The sequence below is a fragment of the Pelodiscus sinensis genome, chromosome 11, assembly GCF_052426305.1.
Source record: "Pelodiscus sinensis isolate ZL-2025 chromosome 11, ASM5242630v1, whole genome shotgun sequence".
Lineage (NCBI taxonomy): Eukaryota > Metazoa > Chordata > Testudines > Trionychidae > Pelodiscus > Pelodiscus sinensis.
The window spans coordinates 8176625-8198750 of NC_143062.1; the positions used below are offsets into that span (position 1 = coordinate 8176625).

Below are 22126 nucleotides of genomic sequence, written 5' to 3' on the forward strand. Positions count from 1 at the left end.
ATCTAGCCCATCCCCGACAGGCGTCTGTCCAACCTGCTCTGCAATCTCTCCAGCGATGGGGATTCCACAGCCCCCCAGGCAATTTACTCCCGTGTTTCACCCCCTGCCAGGCAGGAACTTTTTCCTAATGTCCAACCTAAACCTCCCTGGCTGCAGTTTGAGCCCCTTGCTGCTTGTTCTATCCTCCGAGGCCAAGGAGAACGGTTTCTCTCCCTCCTCCTCATAACGCCCGGTTAGGTCCTGGAGAGTTGACCCACCTCCAAAGCGGGGGGAGGAAACGGAAAGGGAGCCGGGGCTAAGGGCAGATCTAGAGCCGCCTCTGCCGGCCAGAGGGAGCCGCCCTTGCTCGGCACGTCCCAAAGGGCGGGCAGCCCCCCTCCCCGGGCACCGTGGACACAAAGCCCCTCGCGACGAAGGCACAGGACAGGCAGCGCTCGCAGGGCCCGTTCGGGGGAGCCTGCCGAGTTCTGGGCGTGTCGTGGTGCCATTTCCGGACTGCCAAGTCCCTGCAGCTCAGGGGTCTCTCACGTCCCCGTTCCCCCACGTAGGTACCTCAGGGAACCTGCCTGCCGCTCCCCCGGGATTCAGGCACCTCGCTGGAGGCCCCTGCCCCTGAGGAAGGGCCGAGGGCTGGCCAGAGCGGCTGCCCCACTCCCCGGGCACGTTTCATGGTGAAGCTCCAGGGTGCCGAGGGGTCAGGAAGGAGCGGCCGCGAGAGGCCGGACGGCAGAAGGGGGCACTGCGGGAAGACGCTGCCCTAGAGCCAGGGCGGCTGTAGCAATTCTGATGGTGCAACAAGGCCGGGAGGTGACCCCAGAGCAGCCGGCTGGGCTGGCGTAATGGGGAGAGTGCGGGGGGGGGGGGGTTTCAAGCTCAGCCAGGGAGTGGAGAGAGGCCAGTCCAGGAGTTACAGCCCCCGGCTGTTCTTTATTTAGTGAAATCACAGGCACCACGGAGAGCGGCCCGGACAGCTGCTGGCTTTGGCCTCTTTGGAAAGGACCCGGACCCGATGCTCCAGACCAAACAATTGTGAGCGCTGGCGGGGGGAGCTCGGGCAGGCAGCCCCCCCCACACACCCAAGGAGAGATCCCTGCTAGTCCAGCTTCTGACGCAAAGGCCGGCCTCCCCCCACCTTCCCCAGACCCTGCAATCCCCGGGCCGTAGGTTGACGGTCTGCCCCTGGGGCCCCGTGGCCTCCCCTCCCTGTGCCCATCCCCCGGCCCAGGCCTGGCCAGGAGCCTCCGGGCACGTCTCGCGCCACGTCCGGCTCACAGGGGCACAGAGGCGCTGCCAGCCGGCCGGCCAGGGCAAGGGTGGTACATGGTCCCTGAGCGTCGTGCCCTCTGCGGGGGGCCGCCTGGGGCGGGGCCGGAGGCATGGAGCTGGAGCACAAGTCCCCCGAGATTTTCTGGGGTGCTGGAGGGCACCACCCCACGGGGTGGCGGGGCATGAGCATGCGGGGAACGGAGGCCCAGAGCTCAGCCAACTCACCCAGGTCACATGGGCAGTCTGGGTGAGAGTCACAAGCCAGGCCTGAGCTCAACCCACTAGGCCACCCTGCCCTGAGCACTCGCGCCCACCCCACTTCCCTCTGCCGCCCTGCCTGGGGCGAGTGGGGCTGCTTAGCCCCGGGAGCGGGGAGAGCCACTAGGCAGCCAGCCAGCGGCAAGGGGGGCCCCCACAACCCCAGCCCGTCTCCGGAGGCCGGGCTGGCTCTGCAGAGGTCTGGGGCTGGCAGCAGCAGGGAGCGAGGCTCTGGGGCAGCGAGGAGGAGGGGCGGGGGGCTGGAGAGATGCCACCTGGAGAATGGAAACCTCCTCCCACCCCATGGCGGGGGGAGCCAGTGTTGCTGCTGCAACGGGACAAGGGACCTGGCCAGGATCTGGGGCGAAGGGCTGGGGCTGGGAGGGGTCTGGAGCAAGTGGGGTGTTGTCCCCATCCCCCCGCAAGCAATGGCACATTTTGGGGTGCAGCCCCTCCCCCCCACGCTCGCAGGGCACGGGGTCGAATTCTGGAGGGTCCAGGGGGCACAGGCAGGGACACGAGCCGGAGCCTGACCCCCACCCTGGGCACACAGGCCCCTGCCCCCGGGGCTGGCACCGCAGGGTGGTTCTGCACCCGGGAACCCTGGCATCCCGCCCCCCCGAGCCCCGCCCCAGCGGAGTTTCACTCCCCGCCCTCGGCCGGCAGAGGGGGGACGCTGGCCAGGGCGGGCAGCAGGCGGGCGTAGATCTCGATGCCCCGCAGGAAGACCCCCTCGCTGAGGAACTCGTTGTGGTCGTGCAGCAGCACCGGGGTGCGGTTCATGGGGGAGAAGCCGAGGGCCGGGACGCCGACCTGCAGAGCGAAAGGGGGGGGGGTTGCTGCCACGGTGCTGAGCCGGGGGGGGGGGAGGGGCTGGACTGAGCCATCCCCTGCCCTCACTGACATGCAGCGCCCCCTGCTGGCCTGCCCCGGTGTCACCGGCCAGCACCCTTCCCTGGCCCTGGGGAGGCTGCCCGTGCCAGAGACTGCAGGGGGAGTCCCACCCTCCCCCCACCTCTCTGGGAAAGCTTTGTCATGGGATGGACCTTCCCGACCCAGAGCGTCATGGGGCAGGACCGATGGAGGGAGATCCTGCAGGGTGGTGCAGGAACACCCCCCCCTACCCCGGTGCCTTGGGGGTGGGGACAGGATCCGGGACAAAGAGCAGCAGATCATCACAACCAGGCCAGGGGAACAAGGTGCCCCCCCCACCAGGAAAGCCAACCGCCTCGCCACAATGGCTCCTTTAAAAGAATGGACGTTGGCAGGGGGCTGGGCACAAGGCCTGGCCATCATACTGCTAACCAAGGGGAGCCTCCAGCAGAGACCCTCCGAGCACGTCCTGCCGGCAGGGCAGTTCCCATTTTACAGGTGGGAAAACTGAGGGCCGGAGTCCTGACTCCTCCCCCGCCCCGGCAATGGAGCAGTGTCAGAGACGCACCTGGGAGCGAAGGAAAGAAAAAGGGGGAGGGGGCAGGAGGAGAACCAGGGAGGAGCCGGGCCAGGGAGAGGCACTGACTCACCGCTCGGATAAAGCGGCTGTCGGTGGCGGCCGGGAAGATCTCACACTCCAGCGTCATGTGCCTGGAACAGAGACAGCCCGGGTGAGCCACGCCCCAGCCCCGCGGGTGGGGGCACAGGAGAGCCCGGCCTGCCACCTCCAGGAGCGCTACTCACATGTCTCGGCAGGCCCCGCTGAAAGCCTTCCACCACGGGTCCGACTCCTCCGTGCTGGTCACCGTCTGATCCATGTATTTCTGCACCCAAGGGGAGAGGGTGAAATCCACCCCGGGGGAGGGAGGTGCGTGGGGGCAGAGGAAGGGGGATGGGAGGGCAAGGTGCTGAGGTCAGCATGGGGCAGAAGGGTGGGGGTCCGGCTGGAAGGGGCCGCACAGGGAGGGCAGGGGCACGGAGGCACCCAGCAGATTTCAAGGGGAGGCTCCGTGCCCAGCGCCCTGCTGTTACCTGGTGGAACTCGTAGGTGACACCCTCTCCAGCAGCCCGGCACCAGGCTGCGAGTTGCTCCTCAAATGCCTGCAGGAAAGGGGGCAAATCAGTAGGGAGCATAAACCGGGGGGGGAGGGGCGGCTCTCTCGCATCCACACCATCGCCCCTTGTTCTGCCTCTGGGGTGATGGCAGGCAGGTCCAGGACCCATGTTCCATCTGTGTGCGGAATAATTTTTTCTATGTGCACCAAGGTCCGGGGGAATGTGCACCATCAAGAGAAACCAAAACCTCGCTGCGGGCACTCTGCTAATCAGCCGGGCGGCACCGGAATCTCTCCTGTGCAGCCGCCTAGGCGCTCAGCTTACAGGGAAAGCATCAAGGACCCCCCGCCCCTTCCCCAGGGGATCGGTCCCCTGGCCGAGCGGGCGCCGCACCTGCAGGTTGACGGTGGGCGGGATGCGGATGTCGAAGGAGGCGGCCAGCTCGGAGGGCACCACGTTGAAGGCGACGCCCCCGTTCAGCATGGTCAGGTTGAGGCAGGTGATGTCGCCCAGGGTGAGGTGCTCACACTGCAGCCTGCGAGGGGGTCACACCCAGCACCTGTGAGCTGCGTCTGCTGCTGCCTTTCCCCGGGGCCCATCACCCCCTCCCCCCCCCCGAGCTCCGGAGATCCCCCTCAGCTGGGCTGGGACATACGGGCCATCAATGTGACAGCCACATGCCCCGGCACACAGGGCCAGGACAGATGTGGGCTGCTGAAGCAGCCATGCCCCGGATCCCGCCCTCTGCCCAACGCCCAAAGAGCCCCACTGCCATCAGCGAACTGGCCCTCACGCCCCACCCGCCGCTCAGGGCCAGCGCAGCCACATCCCGGATGGGGAAACTGAGGCACGGAGCAGCACTCTGACTCACCCCAGGGTGCTGAGGAGAGAAGCCAGGAGTCTTGAGTCCCAGGCCCACGGGTGCGTCCTTAACCCATGAGCTAGGACGCTCATTCTCCCTGGGGCCAAACAAGAGCGGCAGGTTTCCCGGGGGGCTGCCTCTTACCTCTGCTTCTCGCTCTCTCGGAACTGCAGCAGGGAGGTGATCACTCTGTGCTGGGGCGGGAACGGGGGGGGGGCAGCGTATTAGAGCAGCTTCCCGGCTCGCCCCGACGCCGGCACTCCCAGGGCAAGCAGCTCCCGCTTCTCCCCCCGCTGTCCAGAAACAAAGCAGCCAGCTCCCCCCAGCAGCCACAAAAGGGCGCTCTGACAGGGAGAGGCTGGGAGCTCCCCATAGCTAGTGCTCTGCCCCACCACACAGCGCCCCCTGCTGGGAGAGGCTAGAGCTGGAGAACCTGAGAGCCCCCCCCCAGCCAGTGCGCTGCCCCTCCCCATAGCGCCCCCTGCTGGGAGAGGCAAGAGCTGGAGAACCTGAGAGCCCTCCCCACCCCCAGCCAGTGCCCTGCCCCTCTACACAGCACCTCCTGTGCTGGGAGAGGCTAGAGCTGGAGAACCTGAGAGCCCCCCCCCAGCCAGTGCCCTGCCCCTCCCCATAGCGCCCCCTGCTGGGAGAGGCTAGAGCTGGAGAACCTGAGAGCCCCCCCCAGCCAGTGCCCTGCCCCTCCCCATAGCGCCCCCTGCTGGGAGAGGCTAGAGCTGGAGAACCTGAGAGCCCCCCCCAGCCAGTGCCCTGCCCCTTCCCATAGCGCCCCCTGCTGGGAGAGGCTAGAGCTGGAGAACCTGAGAGCCCCCCCAGCCAGTGCCCTGCCCCTTCCCATAGCGCCCCCTGCTGGGAGAGGCTACAGCTGGAGTACCTGGGAGCCCCCCACCCCAGCCAGTGCCCTGCCCCTCTCCATAGCGCCCCCTGCTGGGAGAGACTGGGATTGGAGTAGCTGGGAGCCCCCCACAGCCAGTGCCCTGTCTCTCCCCATAGCGCCCCCTGCTGGGAGAGGCTGAGGTTGGACTGGTCGGGCTCTCCCTGCACCTTTCCTTGCTGGGGAGGCCCTAACGGACTCAGCCTGTCCCCTTCCCTGGCAGAGGGCAGGTGGGTGAAGCCGGGGGGGGCGAGGGGGACGGGACAGCACTGCAAGCCCCTCACCCCAGAACTGGGCGCCTCTTACCAACTTCTCAGCAGCCGTGTTCTCGATGAGCCGGGAGCCATGGCCGGGGTTCCCCTCGCACTTGACTGTAATCCCTGCACGGGCCGACAAGAGGGGGAGATGTGTTAATGGGAGTGTGTGGGGGGGGTGAGCCTGGCGCCCAGACACCATGGTGATGGGCACGTTCAACACGCGCAGCCAGGCCCAAGGCGAGGGGGCACGGGGACGGGCCCTACTCACACCAGGGGGCCTTCTCCCCGTAGAAGACAGTGAAGGCGTCTGTCGGGTTGGCCAAGCCTGGGGGAGGGAAGAAACGTGGTCATGCAGCGGGGGCAGGTTTAGGGCCCGGGGGGAATCCCCAGATCCCCATCAGGTGCCATGAGGGCAGCGGGCCCCGCCCTGCCAAACCCCTCACCCAGGCACCAAGGGTGCCCGCCAAGAGGGGTGCAAAGCTGGGGACTCTCCATTATCCCCCACCCTGACCCTTCGTACATCTCGGCCCGTCTGCCTCTAGTGGCCGGGGCTGGCTTGTCCCACAGAAGGGCCAGCAGCCAGGCCCAGCGTGGTCCCTCCCTGCCCCCCCCCCGGGCAGACAGCCCCCCGCTCGGCCCCCACCCAGGGTGCAGCACCTTCATCCAGGGCGAAGCCGACGTTGAGCGCCTGGAACTCGGGCCGCTTCACGAACAGCTCCATGCCCGTCCGGCCCCCGATCTCCTCGTCTGCACTCGAAGGAGGGACGCCGCGTCAGTGGCTGGGGCTGGAGACCAGCCTTCCCTAGCCCCCCAACCGGAGCGCCCCGGGGCCTGGCCGGTCCAGCTCGGATCGGTGCAAGGTGCGGGAGAGCAGCTGTTTCCCCACCGCTGGGGTCCCCGTCCTGGCAACGCCACGCCCCAGCCAGCTCCTGGGAACTGCTCAGTGCCCCAGCTCCCCCGCCTGGCCCCCGGCCCCGCCCGGCCCCCCTCCGGCCTGCCTCCAACGCAAGCTCAGGGAGAGGCAGGGTGGCTCCCACCTCCCCACCCCTGCGCCTCAGCTCTGGCGACCCGCTAGCCGCTTACCGGGCACGAACGTCATGTGAACCGTGCGGGGGAAGCGCTTCCCCTTGGCCTGCAGCCTCCGGATGGCCTCAATGTACCTGTGCGGGGAGACAGATCAGGAAGCCAGATCCCCAGGTCTCTGCGGGGCCCCGGAGAGCAGCCGTGCTGCAGGCCGGGTGTGAGAGACACCCCCATTCCAGCCAGCATCCGCTCTCCCGGCTGTTCCCACAGCCTGGCGTGTGCCGGCGGTTCCGGCGGCCGAGCGGAGCAGGGACCCAGCCAGGCAATGCAGGGACCTCGACCATAAGGGGCATCGGCTCGGCTCTCAGGATCCACAGCGCCTGCCGCATCGCACGGCTTTCGGCTGGCCCAGCCTCCCCTTTCTGGCTGTGACCGGCCAGGGCAAGCCGCCCGGCCCAGGGCAGTTCCCGAAAGCCGACCCACTGAGCCCAGGGGAGCTCCTCCGGATTTACCCCACGGTCCGGATGTGACCCGAGGGCTCCCCGCGCCCATGAGCCGTGGTGCAGGGCTCAGCCCCACGGCAAATTAGTACAAGGCACAGGCCGGGCCGCACTCACTGGATGGAGACACACTTCATATCCTGGGCCCCGCGGGCGTAGATGTTCCCCTGAGAGTCCTTAAAGGCTTCGAAGGGGTCGTGGGCCCAGTGCTCCTGCAGGGAAGACACCAGCGCTGAACGACACAGAAGGGCTCCTGTGGGGCGTGGGCGCTGCCAGGGGGCACGAGCAGGTGCTGCCAGGGAGGCCCGAGCACAGTCCGGCTGGCTCCCAGCATGGAGGAGGGGGGCAGGACAGGGAGCTGATCCCCTTTCCCATAAAAGAAAGGGGCAGCCCCATGCTTGGGGGGCAGAGAGGGCCTGGGTGGGAGGCAGGAAGCTGCAGTCTGGGGGGGCAGCGTCGGTCCCCCCTCACCCACCAGCACCTTTCTCCATCTCCAGAGAGATTGAGGGGGGAGATCAAACCATCCTCTGAGCTTAAAAACTACCCCCCAGCTGGAGGGAGGGGAAAGGCAGGCAGTTCCCTGCATGCTCCTGTAGGGGGCGCTGCGTTTGCATTAAAGCAAGGGTCAGCAACCTATGCCTAGCTCAGTAAGTCTTTAAGGTGCTACTAGACGATCTGTTGTTTTTTAAGTTTTTTTTATGGAACCACTCTCATTCCCCAAAATACATGCAACTTTGAAAATGAAAAATGCCAAGTCAGGCACACAGTGTGTTGTGTGCTCCTGGCCTGTTGCTTCCAGGGTGGGCAGGTGGACTTGAACTCATAACCTCAGGGCTAAGGCCTTTAACCATGGAGCACAAACCCTATCTCCAGCAGTTGCCTTATCTGATGCTTTCAGCTCCAGCCCTGGGCTGGCTAGCAGCAGTAGCCTGGAGGCTGCTTGGCAGGGGGGAGGAGAAGAGAAAGGGCCTTGAACTCACAACCTGAGACTCTGGGGACTGATGCCTTTCCATCAGGCTATTGTGACCACACACACCTACAAGCCCTGTGCCCTGAGTCCATCATACACCCGAATGCCCTGAGCCCCTCATACACCCCCATCCTGACTCCTACACCCTCCCATCCCCAGCCCCCTGCCATAAGACTGACAGGTGCATGTGAAGCTGGATTTGACCCGTTACAGCGTAAATTTCAAAGAACGGCGTGAAAAGATGCAGCAGCAGAAGTCCCATTCAATGAAGGCCAATGGCTCATTGGGGCTGTTATTAATCAGCACGTCAATTACCAATACCATTAAGCGGTGTGTTTTCAGTCCTGCAAACGGGCACGCTTACAGGGCTGTGTGTGGCCCCCTCGCTCTGAATAGTGATGGTGTAACAATACGTAGCCCTGTTGGAAGGCCTGGGGTAGCCCTGAAACAAAGCCTTATTCTGCAGCCAGACTGAAGAGCAACAGCCATTGGCTGAAAGGCCTGGAGTCAAATACTCACATGCCATCTAAATTGTATTTAAAAAGTCGCCCCAAGCTGTGAGAAGGGGACTTTGGCACCAGATAAAGAAACAGATCTCAAGATGGGGAAAGAAAACTTAAGTGGCACCATTCACTTTCCTATTGTTTGAGTGTGTGGTCTCTGTCTGGTTTGTAACTGTTTCTGTCTGCTGTATAATTAATTTTGCTAGGTGTAAATCAATTAAGGTGGTGGGATATGATTGGCTAGATAATTTTGTTATGATTGGTTAGTAAAATTATACTAAAATAATTGGTTACGGTCTAGCTAAGCAGGACTCAGGTTTCACTATATAAACTAGAGTCCAAGACGACGACCAAGAAGAAGATGAGAAGTAACAGAAGCAGAAGGAAGGAAGAAAAGGCTGGAGGACGACCAGGAACACCTAGAAGAAGGGGGAAGAGCTGGAAAAGACGCACTCATCTCTGAGAGACAGCCTAAGACCAGAGAGACTGATATTGCCTGGCCAACAGGGGAAGTCCGCCTGTACCCAGATTGGTGAGCATGACACTGTGCTTAGCATGTGTATTCTGCTTGTTTGGGAATTGTCAGTAAATAGAGGATAAGGATATTACTGTGTGAGGCTCTTTCAGTGGCTAGAGATCCTGCAAAACCCACAGGACGATGCGTCCTGAGCCCTAGGAATTGGGTAAGGGTGGGTGTGTAAATTCACAGGGTTGCACCTTGAGCCCTAGGAACTGGGTCAAGGAGTGTGTGTCCCTACAGCGAGGAAGGGAGAGAGAAATTTGTGCAGGTAACAATGGAGTTTGGCTCTGGGTTGAAAAGGTCGCCAAGCCTGGCATTAAAGGATGCAGAGGTGTCTTCCCAAACGGCACACGGCTGGATTCAGGCTAAGCTGGCGGCCCCTGGCAAGCGGAGGCCGGGGAGAGAACACCTACCCACCCCCCACCTGCCCGGGCGGAGCAGCCGGTCCCAGTGGTAAGCCCCGCCCGGCAGCCCTCACCTCAAACACCGGCACCACATCCGTGTGGGAGTTCAGCAGGATGGAGCGGAGCTGCGGGGCCGTGCCCGGCCAGGTCAGGATGGTGACCACCCGGCCTGGGCACACCTGCGGAGCAAGAGGGAGGCTGGTCCAGCGCCAGGGCCTGCTCTGTCCTGCGGCAGGGTGGGAGAGCCTGGCAGAGGGCAGGATCCGACGGAGCAGCCCAGGGTGGGAGGACGAGGCGGGGCAGCGGGGTTGGCAAGCAAAGGAGAGATTGTGTCACCCAGGAAGGAACTGATTTCGAAGAGGAGACGCTGCTCTCTTGGAGGGAGGCAGGAAGGGCTCACAGGCGGGGCACTGGCCTGGGAGCCAACAGACCAGGGCTCAATTCCCAGCTCTGCCACAGACTCCCTGAGTAACCTTGGTCATGTCCCCGCATCTCCCCAGGGCAACTCCCCACCGTGCTCTCAGGATTGCAACTCCCTGCCGCACCGGGGCGGTGTAAGGAATAAATCTATCAGTAACTTCACGGCACTTGGCTAGCGAGGGGGCCCTCCGAGCCACGGGCCCAAGAGATCCCAAAAGGCATGCAGCCTTCTCCCACCTCCAAAGCCAGACCTGGACAGGCGCAGGAGGGAGATTTCTTCCTCCTTTCCATGCTGCCCCAGACAGAGCACACGGGGGAGTCACTTGATTCATGGTGGACAACCCAAAGGAAACGCTTCTCCCTACAGGGCAAAGTTGCCGTCCGGTGGAAGCATCCCCCAGATCATCAGTAAGGGGCTGGTTTTATCCCAGCAGTGCCCGCGCTCAGATCTCGGGCAGGCGCGGTGGGTGAAAGACCAGCAGGAGGCTCCTGGGGTCTCGGGCCAGTAGGAACTGTACCAGGACCCACCGTGTCACAGGGCAGCGTGTTCCCATGGGAGCTGGTGAACGAGCCATGTACCCCAGAACCATCCAATCCCCCAAGCAAGGGACCTTGAGCACGGATCTTCCACCCAACGCCTGCTGGAGCGAGGCCGCCCCAGAGGACACCAGCCACGGCTGACGATGGCTACAGGATCTCCGAAAAAAATCCAGCGGCAAACGCCAGTAGCCGGAGGCCTTGAAAGAAAACAGCCTCGACTCTCACTAAATCTCCAAGCGGGACCCAGCCTCCGAATGGCTCAGGCGACCCACCCGCACGCACACAGCCAAGCACCCATCTTCTGCGATTTCTGCTGGGCGGGGTTCCCAGGCCCGTGAGCTGGGACAAGTCCCAGGGAAAAAGGGGTGCACCAGGCCTCCTGGAGGAATGCGAGCTTGCTAACGCCCCATTTAATTCCAGACCAGGCAGCTGCAAAGGTCAGACGGGATAGATCCAAAAATAGACCCGGGACCTGTAATAGCAGATTAAGGGGCTGGCCAAGTCTTCAAGGGATTTGTGTCCGCATGTGATCGTCAACAACTGCTCACAGGGTCTCTCCTGCTATGGACTGGGGGGGGGGGGAGGAATAGCCCCCTGCCCTCCGCCCCGGAGTCCCAATGCAAGGACCAGGGATCAAGGGTCCAAGAGGAGACCTCTCATGGTCCAGAATTCCCCCAGATCCAGAGAGACCACTGGGTGTGGGAGGGCGTCGGTTCCCCACCCTGCGGGTCCGGGTCAAGGCTGCACAGGGGATCTCGGGAGCTGGCCCCAAGGGCGTGGGGGAAGGGAGGACGACTTTGTAATCCCCAGAGGGGTCTGCAGGCTGGGCCGGAGCACATGGAGGGCCGCAGGAAGCAGACCAAGGGCCAGCTGCAGGTCTCACCGGTGGAAACATGGAGCCGCTCTACCGTTCCCAGGCTTGTGCTGGGGGAACTGGGGTCAGACTCTGCCCCGGAGCGGCTAGGACGGGCCCACACTGTGCGCTGCACAACCAGGCTGACCTGCACCCAGGGGACTCCTCTGTGCTACCGGAAGACGGACGTCTGGAAGGAGCGCTCCGGGCAAAGGGTCTCCGCCCTGGCAGTGCCCACGGGGTGCCAAGGGGAGCGCTCTGCCAGGCTGGGCGTGGGGATGGCTCCGGGCAAAGGGCCTTCGCCCTGGCAGTGCCCATAGGGTGCCAAGGGGAGCACTCTGCCAGGCTGAGCGTGGGGATGGCTCTGGGCAAAGGGCCTTTGCCCTGGCAGTGCCCACGGGGTGCCAAGGGGAGCGCTCTGCCAGGCTGGGCGTGGGGATGGCTCTGGGCAAAGGGCCTTCGCCCTGGCAGTGCCCACGGGGTGCCAAGGGCAGCGCTCTGCCAGGCTGGGCGTGGGGATGGCTCTGGGCAAAGGGCCTCCGCCCTGGCAGTGCCCACGGGGTGCCAAGGGCAGCGCTCTGCCAGGCTGGGCGTGGGGATGGCTCTGGGCAAAGGGCCTCCACCCTGGCAGTGCCCACGGGGTGCCAAGGGCAGCGCTCTGCCAGGCTGGGCGTGGGGATGGCTCTGGGCAAAGGGCCTCCGCCCTGGCAGTGCCCACGGGGTGCCAAGGGCAGCGCTCTGCCAGGCTGGGCGTGGGGATGGCTCCGGGCAAAGGGCCTCCGCCCTGGCAGTGCCCATGGGGTGCCAAGGGCAGCGCTCTGCCAGGCTGGGCGTGGGGATGCGGGCACCTGGCCAGAGACTGCGGCAGAGACCCACCAATCCCTTCCTGGCGGAACTGCTGAACAGGTCGCTCAGACACTCCCCGGTGTGCGGCGCGCCCGGTGCATCCCAGCACAGCCCCGGGCAGGGAGAAGGGGAGCTCTCCAGAGGAAGTCGGGCCCAGAGCAGGGGGAGCGTTTGGTTTCGGAGCCGTGTGTGACAACAGCCCAGGCAGGAAAGTGCTTGTTGAGGCGAAGGGGCCCAGACACACGGCGAAGGGGGTGTCTTTCTGGGACGGGACGGGGGGGGGAAACGCCTGCCCCTCAGCCGTGCTTCTGGGAGACCGTGACTGGCGCTGTGCTGAGGTTTCCCTTGTCCTGTGCAGGGGGCACCCAGACACCGGGGGCTCAGATCGGGAGGGAATTCCCACAAAGGGCGGGGTTCGCTTTCCTCACCTCCACTTTCTGACACCCCAGGCCGAGCTCGCCTGCCATCTGCTCCAGGAACTGCACGGCCGCATCTGAGAGCGGGAGAAAGCCGGGAAGTTACAGCAGGAATCCCCTGGCCCGTCTCGCTCCGAACAGCCAGGCACACGGCATGCCTTCCGGAGGGGACCACGAAGGGGAGCAGTAATAGGCCTGTCACCCGCCACTGACCCAGGCAGGCTCCGCCTCGGCCAAGAGAGATCTGCCACGTGTCGGCGCAAGACTTGGCGTTCTGCCCTGTACAGCGCCTAGCGCGGTGAGTGCAGGATCCCTGGCTGGGGCCACGGGGCCCCTGCAGCACAAATAATTAACAAGCCTAATCTGCCACTAGGAGAGCAGGGCGGAGGCGAGAGACGGCAGAGCAAAGAGCCGCTGCAGCGATGCAGAGAATGATTAGACTTCACCCCCAACCCAAGTCCCCCGAATCCCACCGGCTTCTCCCCTCCACCTCGTCAGCTGTCCCTGCCTGCGCCAGCGGGAGTCATTCTCCTGTCACTAGGGCCAATAGCGCGGCTGGGAAGAGCGTGTCACAGGCTGTGAAATAAGCCCTTCCCCATGCTCCTAGAAGCACCTCAAAGGGGGCTTCCTGGCTGCAGCTGGGCAGGGGAAGGCCAGGACTTGTCCCCCCCCTGCAAAGGGCTCTGGTGAACAGAGAGAGACTGGTGCTGAGCAGCCCCTGGCTGGGGCACACCCAGCCGCACGGGGGAGACCAGAGCCACCTCTCCCTCTCAGCTCCTCCTGCGGTTGCTGCCTTTGGAGCACAGCAGTGAGGGGGGGGCCATCCCAGGACCCCCCTACAACTGGGTTGCGACCCCTTCAATCTCCTTTTCAGTCGGGACCCCAGGGTGACAACACCTGACAGTGCAAGGTTAAAAGCCAACCATGTGAAATTGACCAATCCTCTGGCCCTGAAATTGACCATCATGGACGGCGAATGGGGTAAGGCCCTACCGGTCACCATAGGCATTCCACCTCCCTGGGCAGCAGGTGGAGGGTCAACCAAGCTGTGACGTAGTGTTGATATCTTGCTGGTTGCTAGGCTTGGGGTGTGGGTGACCCCCACTGGCTGCTGTCTGTACCACGGCCCAGCAGAGTAGCTGATGGGTCACGTAGGTAACCTGTTCTACTGGTTACCTCCCAGAGAGAGGAACAAAGGGAGGAAGGCGGAGGGCAGCCCCTGGCTGGGGGGCAGGACTGGAAGTTGGGCCATTTCTGTCTGGAATCATGGAGGAAGTAGCTAAGCAAGGGGCTGGGATTTAGGGGCCCAGTCTCCCCCATCTCAAGGGGGGCTGAGGCATCCTAGGCCTGCCCTGTAACCAGATTACACTTGTGCTGTATCCTGGAGAAGCAATAAACTCCCTCTACTCTACTGGCTGGTGGAGTCTGTTCGTGCCATTACGGGGGTGCAGGAGTCGGGGGAACCCCAACGCGCCGTCACACAAGCATTCTACCGTGGGCCCAACTTTGGAGCCTCGAGGCGATGCCTTTGAGGAGCAGTGTGTTACGTCCTCCTGTCCACACGCCGGGCAAACGCCCACTGAGCCAGCAAGCCATTGGCATCCGCCACGACGGCCGGGTCTGGTCCCCGATCAGGAGCTATTTCATATTCCCGGCTGAGCTGGCAGGAGCTGGAGGGGCGGGGAGCTCACTACGAGTGAACTGGAAATGGTCAGGAAAAGGCTGCTTTGCACTGGTAGCAGCAGCGGCCAGGTTTGGCTCTCCCTCCGGCGGTACCGTGCTGAGCCCTCTTATGGCCTCTTGGCAAAGAAACAGAACGAGCAGCCTCCCACCAGCGCCCGGTTTGGCTTTTGACTCGGAGCGTGATCAAAACCACTCACATCCACAGGAGTCCGTCCAGCCGCACTGGGTCAGCCCAAAGGCCCATCCAGCCCAGCGTCCTGCCTGCCCACAGCGGCCAACACCAGGTGCCCCAGAGGGAGGGAACCGAACAAGTAACCATCAAGTGATCCCTCTCCTGTCACCCATTCCCAGCTTCTGACAGGCCAGGAACACCATCCCTGCCCAGCAATCGATGGACCAATCCTCCATGAATTTCTCTCATTCTTTTTTTAACGCTATTGAAGTTTTGCCCTTCACAACACCCTCTGGCAAGGAGTTCCACAGGTTGACGGTGCATTGCATGAAGAACTTCCTTTGGTTTGTTTTAAACCAATTGCCTAGTAATTTCATTTAGTGACCTCTGCCCCTGTTGTTCGGTTATTAAAATAATACTTCAATCAGCTTTGGCTCAGACTCTCTGACACACCTGCATACACACACACTCAATTACTGACCCACAGCCCTGTTACACACCCGTTTAACGAGAACTGAATGTCACTCGATTTGAAACCCAAGTTCCTAATCCACCCCAGCGGAGGATTAATACAGAACCAACTAAACTAGCTCCTGCAGGGACAGGCTGGCCAACTCCAAGAGGGGGAAACCGCTGAGACAAGCAGATCTTAGCTCGATCGACTCGCTGACTGGGCAGGTGCTGTCGCCGGGACCCAGGGTCACAGCCATTTGCTCTGTGACTGATTAACACTTAGGGCAATAGGTAAGGTTGCCCCCTGCAGAAGAGAGCTCCAGAAGGGGGACTTTGCTCAGCCAAGAGGCCAAAGAGCAGCAACGTGCCTCTTGGGCTGACAGGGAACCTCAGGGTCTGATTCTTCACCAGGGTGAGTGGAAGAGGCTGAGCAAGCTGCATTTTCCACCCACTTTGCCCAGGTGAGAACAGTAGGCCCAGGCACTGAACAAGGGGGGGGGGCGAGCGGAGAATCAGGCTAAGCGCCATCCTAGCCGGGGTGAAACAGGTGGTGCTGGGAGCTCGCGGAGGCTCCTAAACCCCAGAGGCAGCAGAAGGTGCTATTTGAGGAAGGAGGCTGCAAGGAAGGTTCTGCCATAGTCCCCAGCTCGCATTCCCCGGGAGTTTCCCTGTCTACAAGCCAGATCGGCCTCTTTGCTGGTGGCACAAGCCCTGGCAGATTTCATCAGGACTCCCGCCGCCAGCGTCGGCTCATTTGCCAAAGTTTGGGGAGCGCCGTGTTGCCCCGCCCCTTCCCCTGATGCCCCGCCCACTCGGCTTTGCTGGCAGGCTCCCAGGTCAGGTTGAGCATCTGGCTGGTTCTCTGATGAAGTGGGTCTCGCTGGCAGGGCAGGGCACTTCAGTGCCCCCGGCCCAACCCCGCCTGTGGCCGGTTGTGAGGACTCTGGTTCACCCCCAGGGACTCGCTTCGGCCCAGCAGCCTGCCCTGCTCCCTACCATAGTCAGGCTCAGGCTGGACCGTCCTGAGTCTCAGGTACGCCCGGAAGAGGGTGACGGACGGGTCCTCGCCAGGCTCATGGCTTCCAACCGGCTCCCCAGCCGCAGGCAGCATGGTGTCCACCTGTGGGCAAATGGGGGGAGAGGGATGGGCCGGAGCCACGGAACCGTGATGTCACAGACACGGGGGCAGCTGTGCCTGCCCCTCCCCGGCGCAATGGGAATGCGGCCCGCCCGGGGGAGGGGCGCCCCGCGTGGCACCCACCCATGCCAGGCATGACAGGGCTTGAGGGGCACAAGCGAGACATGGAGCCTGGGCACAAGGGGGCACATGCCCAGCACAGAGCTATCCTGCCTCCGCCACCTCCCGGCTGAGCCTTCCTGTCCCAGATCTACCCCCCCAGGCACGGCAGCCGACACCAGCCTGTGCCACGCCGCACAGACATACGGGGGACAAGATCCCCCCCAGCAAGCTGCAATCCTGGCCACCACCCCCCGTCACACAAGCAGGTGGCGGAGGGGGGGGCATGAGTGCAGAGCACGAGTGGCCGGAACTGGGGGTGCAGGTGTGGGTATGAGCAGGAGAAGGCAGGGGGTAGGGGTGTGCGGAGGTTTGGACATTCGGGGTCGGTGGGGGATTGGAGGCAGGGTGAGCAGGGGGCAGTACACATGGACTACAGGTAAGAGGGGGTGGAGGGTGTCCAGAGTTGGTGTTTAGGGGTCAGTGGGGCGCATGGGGACAGGCATTGGGGTAGCTCTGGCATGGGGAGGTGGGTGCAGCATGAAGGTTGGGGTGGCAGGTAAGCGCAAGCATGGCCTGGGGGAAAGTGTGGTGGGGGGTATGGGGTGTGGAAACATGGGGTGCAGGGAGTACTGGGGGGTGCAAGGGCAGGGCGCATGGACAGATGGGGGTGTACGGGGAGGCAGGTGCACAAATGGCCGGGACTGGGGGTGCAGGATTGGGGGCGCATAGTGTGGGGGTGCAGTGGTGGGGGCTCGGAGGGAGCACGGGGGACGCAGGAGCGCGAGTGGCCGGGACTGGGGGTGCAGGAGAGGAGCGGGGGGGGCAGGAGCGAGAGTGGCCGGAACTGGGGGTGCAGGGGTGGGGCCGGGGGGCAGGAGCGCGAGTGGCCGGGACTGGGGGTGCAGGGGTGGGGGCCGGGGGGGCAGGAGCGAGTGGCCGGGACTGGGGGTGCAGGGGTGGGGGCCGGGGGGGCAGGAGCGAGTGGCCGGGACTGGGGGTGCAGGGGTGGGGGCCGGGGGGGCAGGAGCGGGTGGCCGGGACTGGGGGTGCAGGGGTGGGGGCCGGGGGGGCAGGAGCGAGTGGCCGGGACTGGGGGTGCAGGGGTGGGGGCCGGGGGGGGAGCAGGAGGGGGGGCGGGGTGGGGGCCGGGGGGGCAGGAGCGAGTGGCCGGGACTGGGGGTGCAGGGGTGGGGGCCGGGGGGGCTGGGGGTGCAGGGGTGGGGGCTGGGGGGGCAGGAGCGAGTGGCCGGGACTGGGGGTGCAGGGGTGGGGGCCGGGGGGGCAGGAGCGAGTGGCCGGGACTGGGGGTGCAGGGGTGGGGGCTGGGGGGGCAGGAGCGAGTGGCCGGGACTGGGGGTGCAGGGGTGGGGGCTGGGGGGGCAGGAGCGAGTGGCCGGGACTGGGGGTGCAGGGGTGGGGGCCGGGGGGGCAGGAGCGAGTGGCCGGGACTGGGGGTGCAGGTCTCCGGGGCTCGGGCAGGAGTCGGGGCCCCCGGAGCCGCCGCTGCCATGTGCGGAGCCGCCGCCCGCGTGGCCGGGCCGGGCCAGCCCGAGTAAACAAGCGGCGCTGCGGGGAGGCTGCCCCGACCCCCCGCCCTACCTCCGCCGCTCCGGCCCCGCCGCCGCCTTCGCCCGGGCTGCGAGCTGGGCTGGGCCGAGCCCGCCCACCGGCCAATCGGGACTGGCCGCCAGCAGCCGCCTCCCTCCCCCCGCGCACGCTGCCGCGGGCCCCCAGGGCGCTGGGCAGATAGCCAGCAGGATCGGGCCCCCCAGGGCGCTGGGCAGTTAGCCCGCGGGATCGGGCCCCCAGGGCGCTGGGCACTTAGCCGGCGGGATCGGGCCCCCCAGGGCGCTGGGCAGTTATCCCGCGGGATCGGGCCCCCAGGGCGCTGGGCAGTTATCCCGCGGGATCGGGCCCCCAGGGCGCTGGGCACTTAGCCGGCGGGATCGGGCCCCCAGGGCGCTGGGCACTTAGCCGGCGGGATCGGGCCCCCAGGGCGCTGGGCACTTAGCCGGCGGGATCGGGCCCCCCAGGGCGCTGGGCACTTAGCCGGCAGGATCGGGCCCCCCAGGGCGCTGGGCAGTTATCCCGCAGGATCGGGCCCCCAGGGCGCTGGGCAGATAGCCAGCAGCCTTTGCCTTACACCCCGCAGTCCAACCCCCCGGGCCCTGTGGCTTTGCCGACACCAGCGACCCAGCCAGGGCAGGGCCTGGCTTGCGCGGGGGGCTGCGAGCGGCTGCGGTGTTAGCAGGTGTCGCGCCCGGTCCCCAGGCACCGCCCGGGAGTCCCCGGTGCCAGCCCTGTGCAAACAAACAGAGCAGGCTGTTCCTGGCTGCACCAGGGATCCTCTCACCCGCTCCGCTCCCTCCCTGCCGCGCCGAGCCAAAAACTCCTGCTCGCGAAAAGCCAGTAACCGGCCGCTTTTCTCTGAGCCTGCCCCCAGCTTTGGGCGGGTTCAATAAACCACGCCTGGGTCCAGGCTGCTGCTGGCTTTGCAGACACCTCTGCTCCTCCCTCCCATGGAGTCACCATTTCTCATCCCTCCCCCCCGGTTTCTGTTCGGTGGTGGTGGCTTTCCTTGCAGTCACCCCAGAAACATTAGCTGCTGGCACAGCTGGGCAAAACTAAATCCAGGCTGACCAATCCCCTCCATGCTTGCTCAGCTTTAAGGCAGGCCAGCATTGGGGCCTATAAACTTGGTCTGATTTTTAGCACGGCCCCAATGCCAGGCTAAATCTAAGACAAATGAAAGAGTTATTCAAATCTCATTTGAAAACTTTTAGTTTTTCCACCTAGAACTGGCTCAGTTTAGAGTGAAAAGTTAACTGTTTGCTAGTTTCACTTTCAGATTCTCCTGGCTTTTTGTTGTTGCAGTCCCTGAGATTAAGGAGGGAACCCCATGCCACCCCACAACACTCATAAATCTCAAATCCCACACAACACTCATGAGACTGGTTGAAAAAAAAAACAGATTTATTTTTACATTCATACTGTTAGGGCTTTTTTGCCTTCTGGTGCTTTGAGCTCGCAGGTCGCATTTGCAAGCTTTTGCGCATACTATGAAGGCCAGAAACCTTTTGTTTAAATAAAAGTGAAGAGACTCAGATTATCACTCAGATTATTCCAGGACCTTGGAATTTTGATTAAAAAAAAGCACAAGGAGGAACAACACTTAATTTTTTCCATCTAAATCACATTTTGATTGAAAAAATAAGAATCCGTGAATGCATTTCTGTTAATACAAGGCTTTGGCAGACGGTCAGAAATAAAGACGTCAACTTTCCTTACGCCCCCAGCTCCTGGAGACGTGATAAAGGGTTGCATCGTTTCCAAAGCCAGACCATCTAATCGCATTGCCTAGTGGGACACGCCACAAAATAACTCATTTGAACAGGACCCTCTTTTTTTAGAAACCCCCTCCCCCCCCCCGTCTTGATTTGAAAATTGCAGCCAGGCTTGGGGCAAGGCTGTGTGCTTGCAGCACTGCTGAGCCCTGGGGAGGGTGGACCCACAGGCGTACAATCGCTGTTGCCTGGGCTTAGCGATCCATTCGTCGGGCACGGTTGAGATGCATTTGGAGGAGACAGCTGACCCATTTCGGTCCTGTGGCCGCTGAAATAGCTGTCGGCCGAACAGCAGAAGTCACGCCTCTCTTGCTATGTCTAGACTGGAAGGATTTTCCGCAAATGCTTTTAACGGAAAAGTTTTCTGTTAAAAGCATTTGCGGAAAAGAGCGTCTCGATTGGCACGGATGCTTTTCCGCAAAAGCACTTTTTGTGGAAAAGCGTCCGTGCCAATCTAGATGCACTTTTGCGCAAAAAAGCCCCGATCGCCATTTTCGCCATCGGGGCTTTTTTGCGCAAAACAAATCTGAGCTGTCTACACTGGCCCTTTTGCGCAAAAGGACTTTTGCCCGAACGGGAGCAGCATAGTATTTCTGCAAGAAGCACTGATTTCTTACATGAGATCGTCAGTGTTCTTGTGGAAATTCAAGCAGCCAGTGTAGACAGCTGGCAAGTTTTTCTGCAAAAGCAGTTGCTTTTGCGGAAAAACTTGCCAGTCTAGACACAGCCTTGGGGTTTTATCCCAATACTTGTACACTAGCTAGTACAGCAGCTCCAGATGCTGCTCCGGGTGAGCAGAATGGGTTGAATAAGGACCACCAGCTAGTTGGAGCAACAGGCAGCAGTAGCTATGCAGCGGTTTTAAGGCAAAGCAGACCTCACGATGCTTTTTCATAAAACAGCTGGTCCCCGACTTACGAACGAGTTACGTACCAAACACGAGGTCGTAACTTGATCTGTTCGTAAGTCGGATTACATACGGCCACGCTGTTCAGAAGTGTGGATTTTGTTCAGAACTTGGGTTCCGGTTGTATAGGAGGTTGGTCGCAAATACGAATGGTTGTAAGTCGATGCATTCGTAACTCGGGGACCAGCTGTACTGAATGCCTGGATTATGAAGCCCCAGGTACACAGGCTGTTTGCCTGGGCTGTGGGGCAGCCTTCACGAAAATCAGATTTTTCCAGGCAAGGCCTGTGGAACACAGTCGATTGGCAGCAGAGCTATATCCCGGTGTGGATGATGGTTTAATCAGCACTTCGGCAGCCAGATGGCACTTTCTCCCCGCCTGTTCAGCCGTTCGGGTAGCCGTCCTGCAGAGGCAATGGGCCACATTGTGGTGACCACGTCCTGGCTGGATTCCCGGTGGGTTTTATCCCACCTTCGCTGGCTTAGGAGAGGGACTGAAATGCTGCTGTGGGTTTTAGCCCTTTGGAGCACTCCCACATGCCTGGAATAACCTCACCCCTCGCCTATACAAGAACTTGTTCATCTCTCTCAGTCCATGTCGTTCCTTCCTCCACCGACTGCATCTTATCATGAACCAAACCTGGGAGCCCGTCGGAACAGGGCCTGGTTTGTTATTACAGGATCGGACGGTACCTTCCCCAGTCCGTACATGCGGCTGTCATACACGGCATCGGTCACCCTGCTGACAGATACCCCTGGGCATTTGCTGAACTCAGAAGAGCACCTTTCCTGCTGGGCCTTGGAGTCAAATCCATCTGGCTGGGAGGGCTGGTAAAGCAACTTGAGAAGGGCTTCCTGGCCGCAGTCAGCGCTAGAACCAGCACCCCGGGCTGCCGTGCCAAAGCTGAGGGGGGCAGATTTCCCTGGAGTCCCTGTGTTGTTCTGGGGGTGCGGGGAAGGGCAGCTGTCTAGAATGGCCCAGCTACCGGGGGGGGGGGCAGGTCCCGCAGTAGACTGCGCTGGGTGCGAGTCCAGGGACCACTCCAGGATGCAATCTCGCTAGCTTCCCAAGGTCTGGGGGCAAGGAGGGACCCCAAGAGGCTCTAGCCGCCATCTCCCTGTGGCAAGACATCGAGCGAGAGCCACGTTTCCTTCCAGAGGGAAGGCTGCTTATGTGCTCGACCCACTCTGCGCCCTGCAACATGCAGCCACTGCCCCACACTCTGCCCATGCCCTGGAAGGAACCCGGCCCCTGGGGAATGACCCTGTGGGTCACTCCTACCAGGGCATGATGATCAACTGGAAGTCGAACCAGATGCCAGGGAAGGGGGCGAGTGACCCAGGACTTTGCATGGCCCGCAGCCTGCACAGGGCTTATTGGTCAACTCGCCCTTTGCGAGGGCCTTGAGCAGAGATGGGACGAGAACCCCCAAACACAGGAGCGGGTAAGAGCTGGCTCCTCCCATTCCAGATCTAGCGCCTCTCTTCTGATCATCTTCGCCCCCCCTCCCAAGCATCCTTTTCTGCCCACCCAGGGCTGGGGGCAAGAGCATTGCTGGTTGTGAATTCATAGAATACTGGCGCTGAAAGGGACCTTCAGAGGGCATCTAGTCCCATCCCCTGCCCTACCGCAGGACCAAGCACCATCTAGAACATGGGTTCCCAAACTGGGGAGCATGAAGAAATCCCGGGGGCGGGGGGGACGTGCGGTGACCCAGCCCCCCCCCCCATAAGTTTTGCTGCTATTTTTGTTTTTCAGCCAGCCAGTTCCTTTTTATTTTATTTTTTTTGCTCAACAAATTTTGCTG

General features: G+C 62.6%; 1 protein-coding gene across 3 annotated transcripts; it reads right to left on the minus strand.

Annotated features, from left to right (window-relative positions):
- Positions 1 to 899: 899 nt before the first annotated feature.
- On the minus strand, positions 900 to 18558 carry ACY1 (aminoacylase 1). Of its 3 annotated transcripts, none has more exons than XM_075939486.2 (15): positions 18421 to 18558; positions 15824 to 15947; positions 12532 to 12596; positions 9519 to 9623; positions 7165 to 7259; positions 6608 to 6684; positions 6182 to 6271; positions 5793 to 5849; positions 5574 to 5647; positions 4520 to 4569; positions 3907 to 4048; positions 3490 to 3558; positions 3202 to 3281; positions 3048 to 3108; positions 900 to 2337 (listed from the first exon to the last, which is right to left on the minus strand). In XM_075939486.2, exons 2-15 carry the CDS (start codon positions 15936 to 15938, stop codon positions 2167 to 2169), a joined length of 1251 nt encoding a protein of 416 aa, XP_075795601.2. In that variant the 5' UTR covers positions 15939 to 15947; positions 18421 to 18558; the 3' UTR covers positions 900 to 2166. The 3 variants fall into 3 exon arrangements, with proteins under 3 accessions (XP_075795601.2, XP_075795603.2, XP_075795602.2); XM_075939488.2 differs by having other exon boundaries at positions 9519 to 9690; positions 18421 to 18443; XM_075939487.2 differs by lacking the exon at positions 18421 to 18558 and adding an exon at positions 17667 to 18412.
- Between the last annotated feature and the right edge of the window lie 3568 nt (positions 18559 to 22126).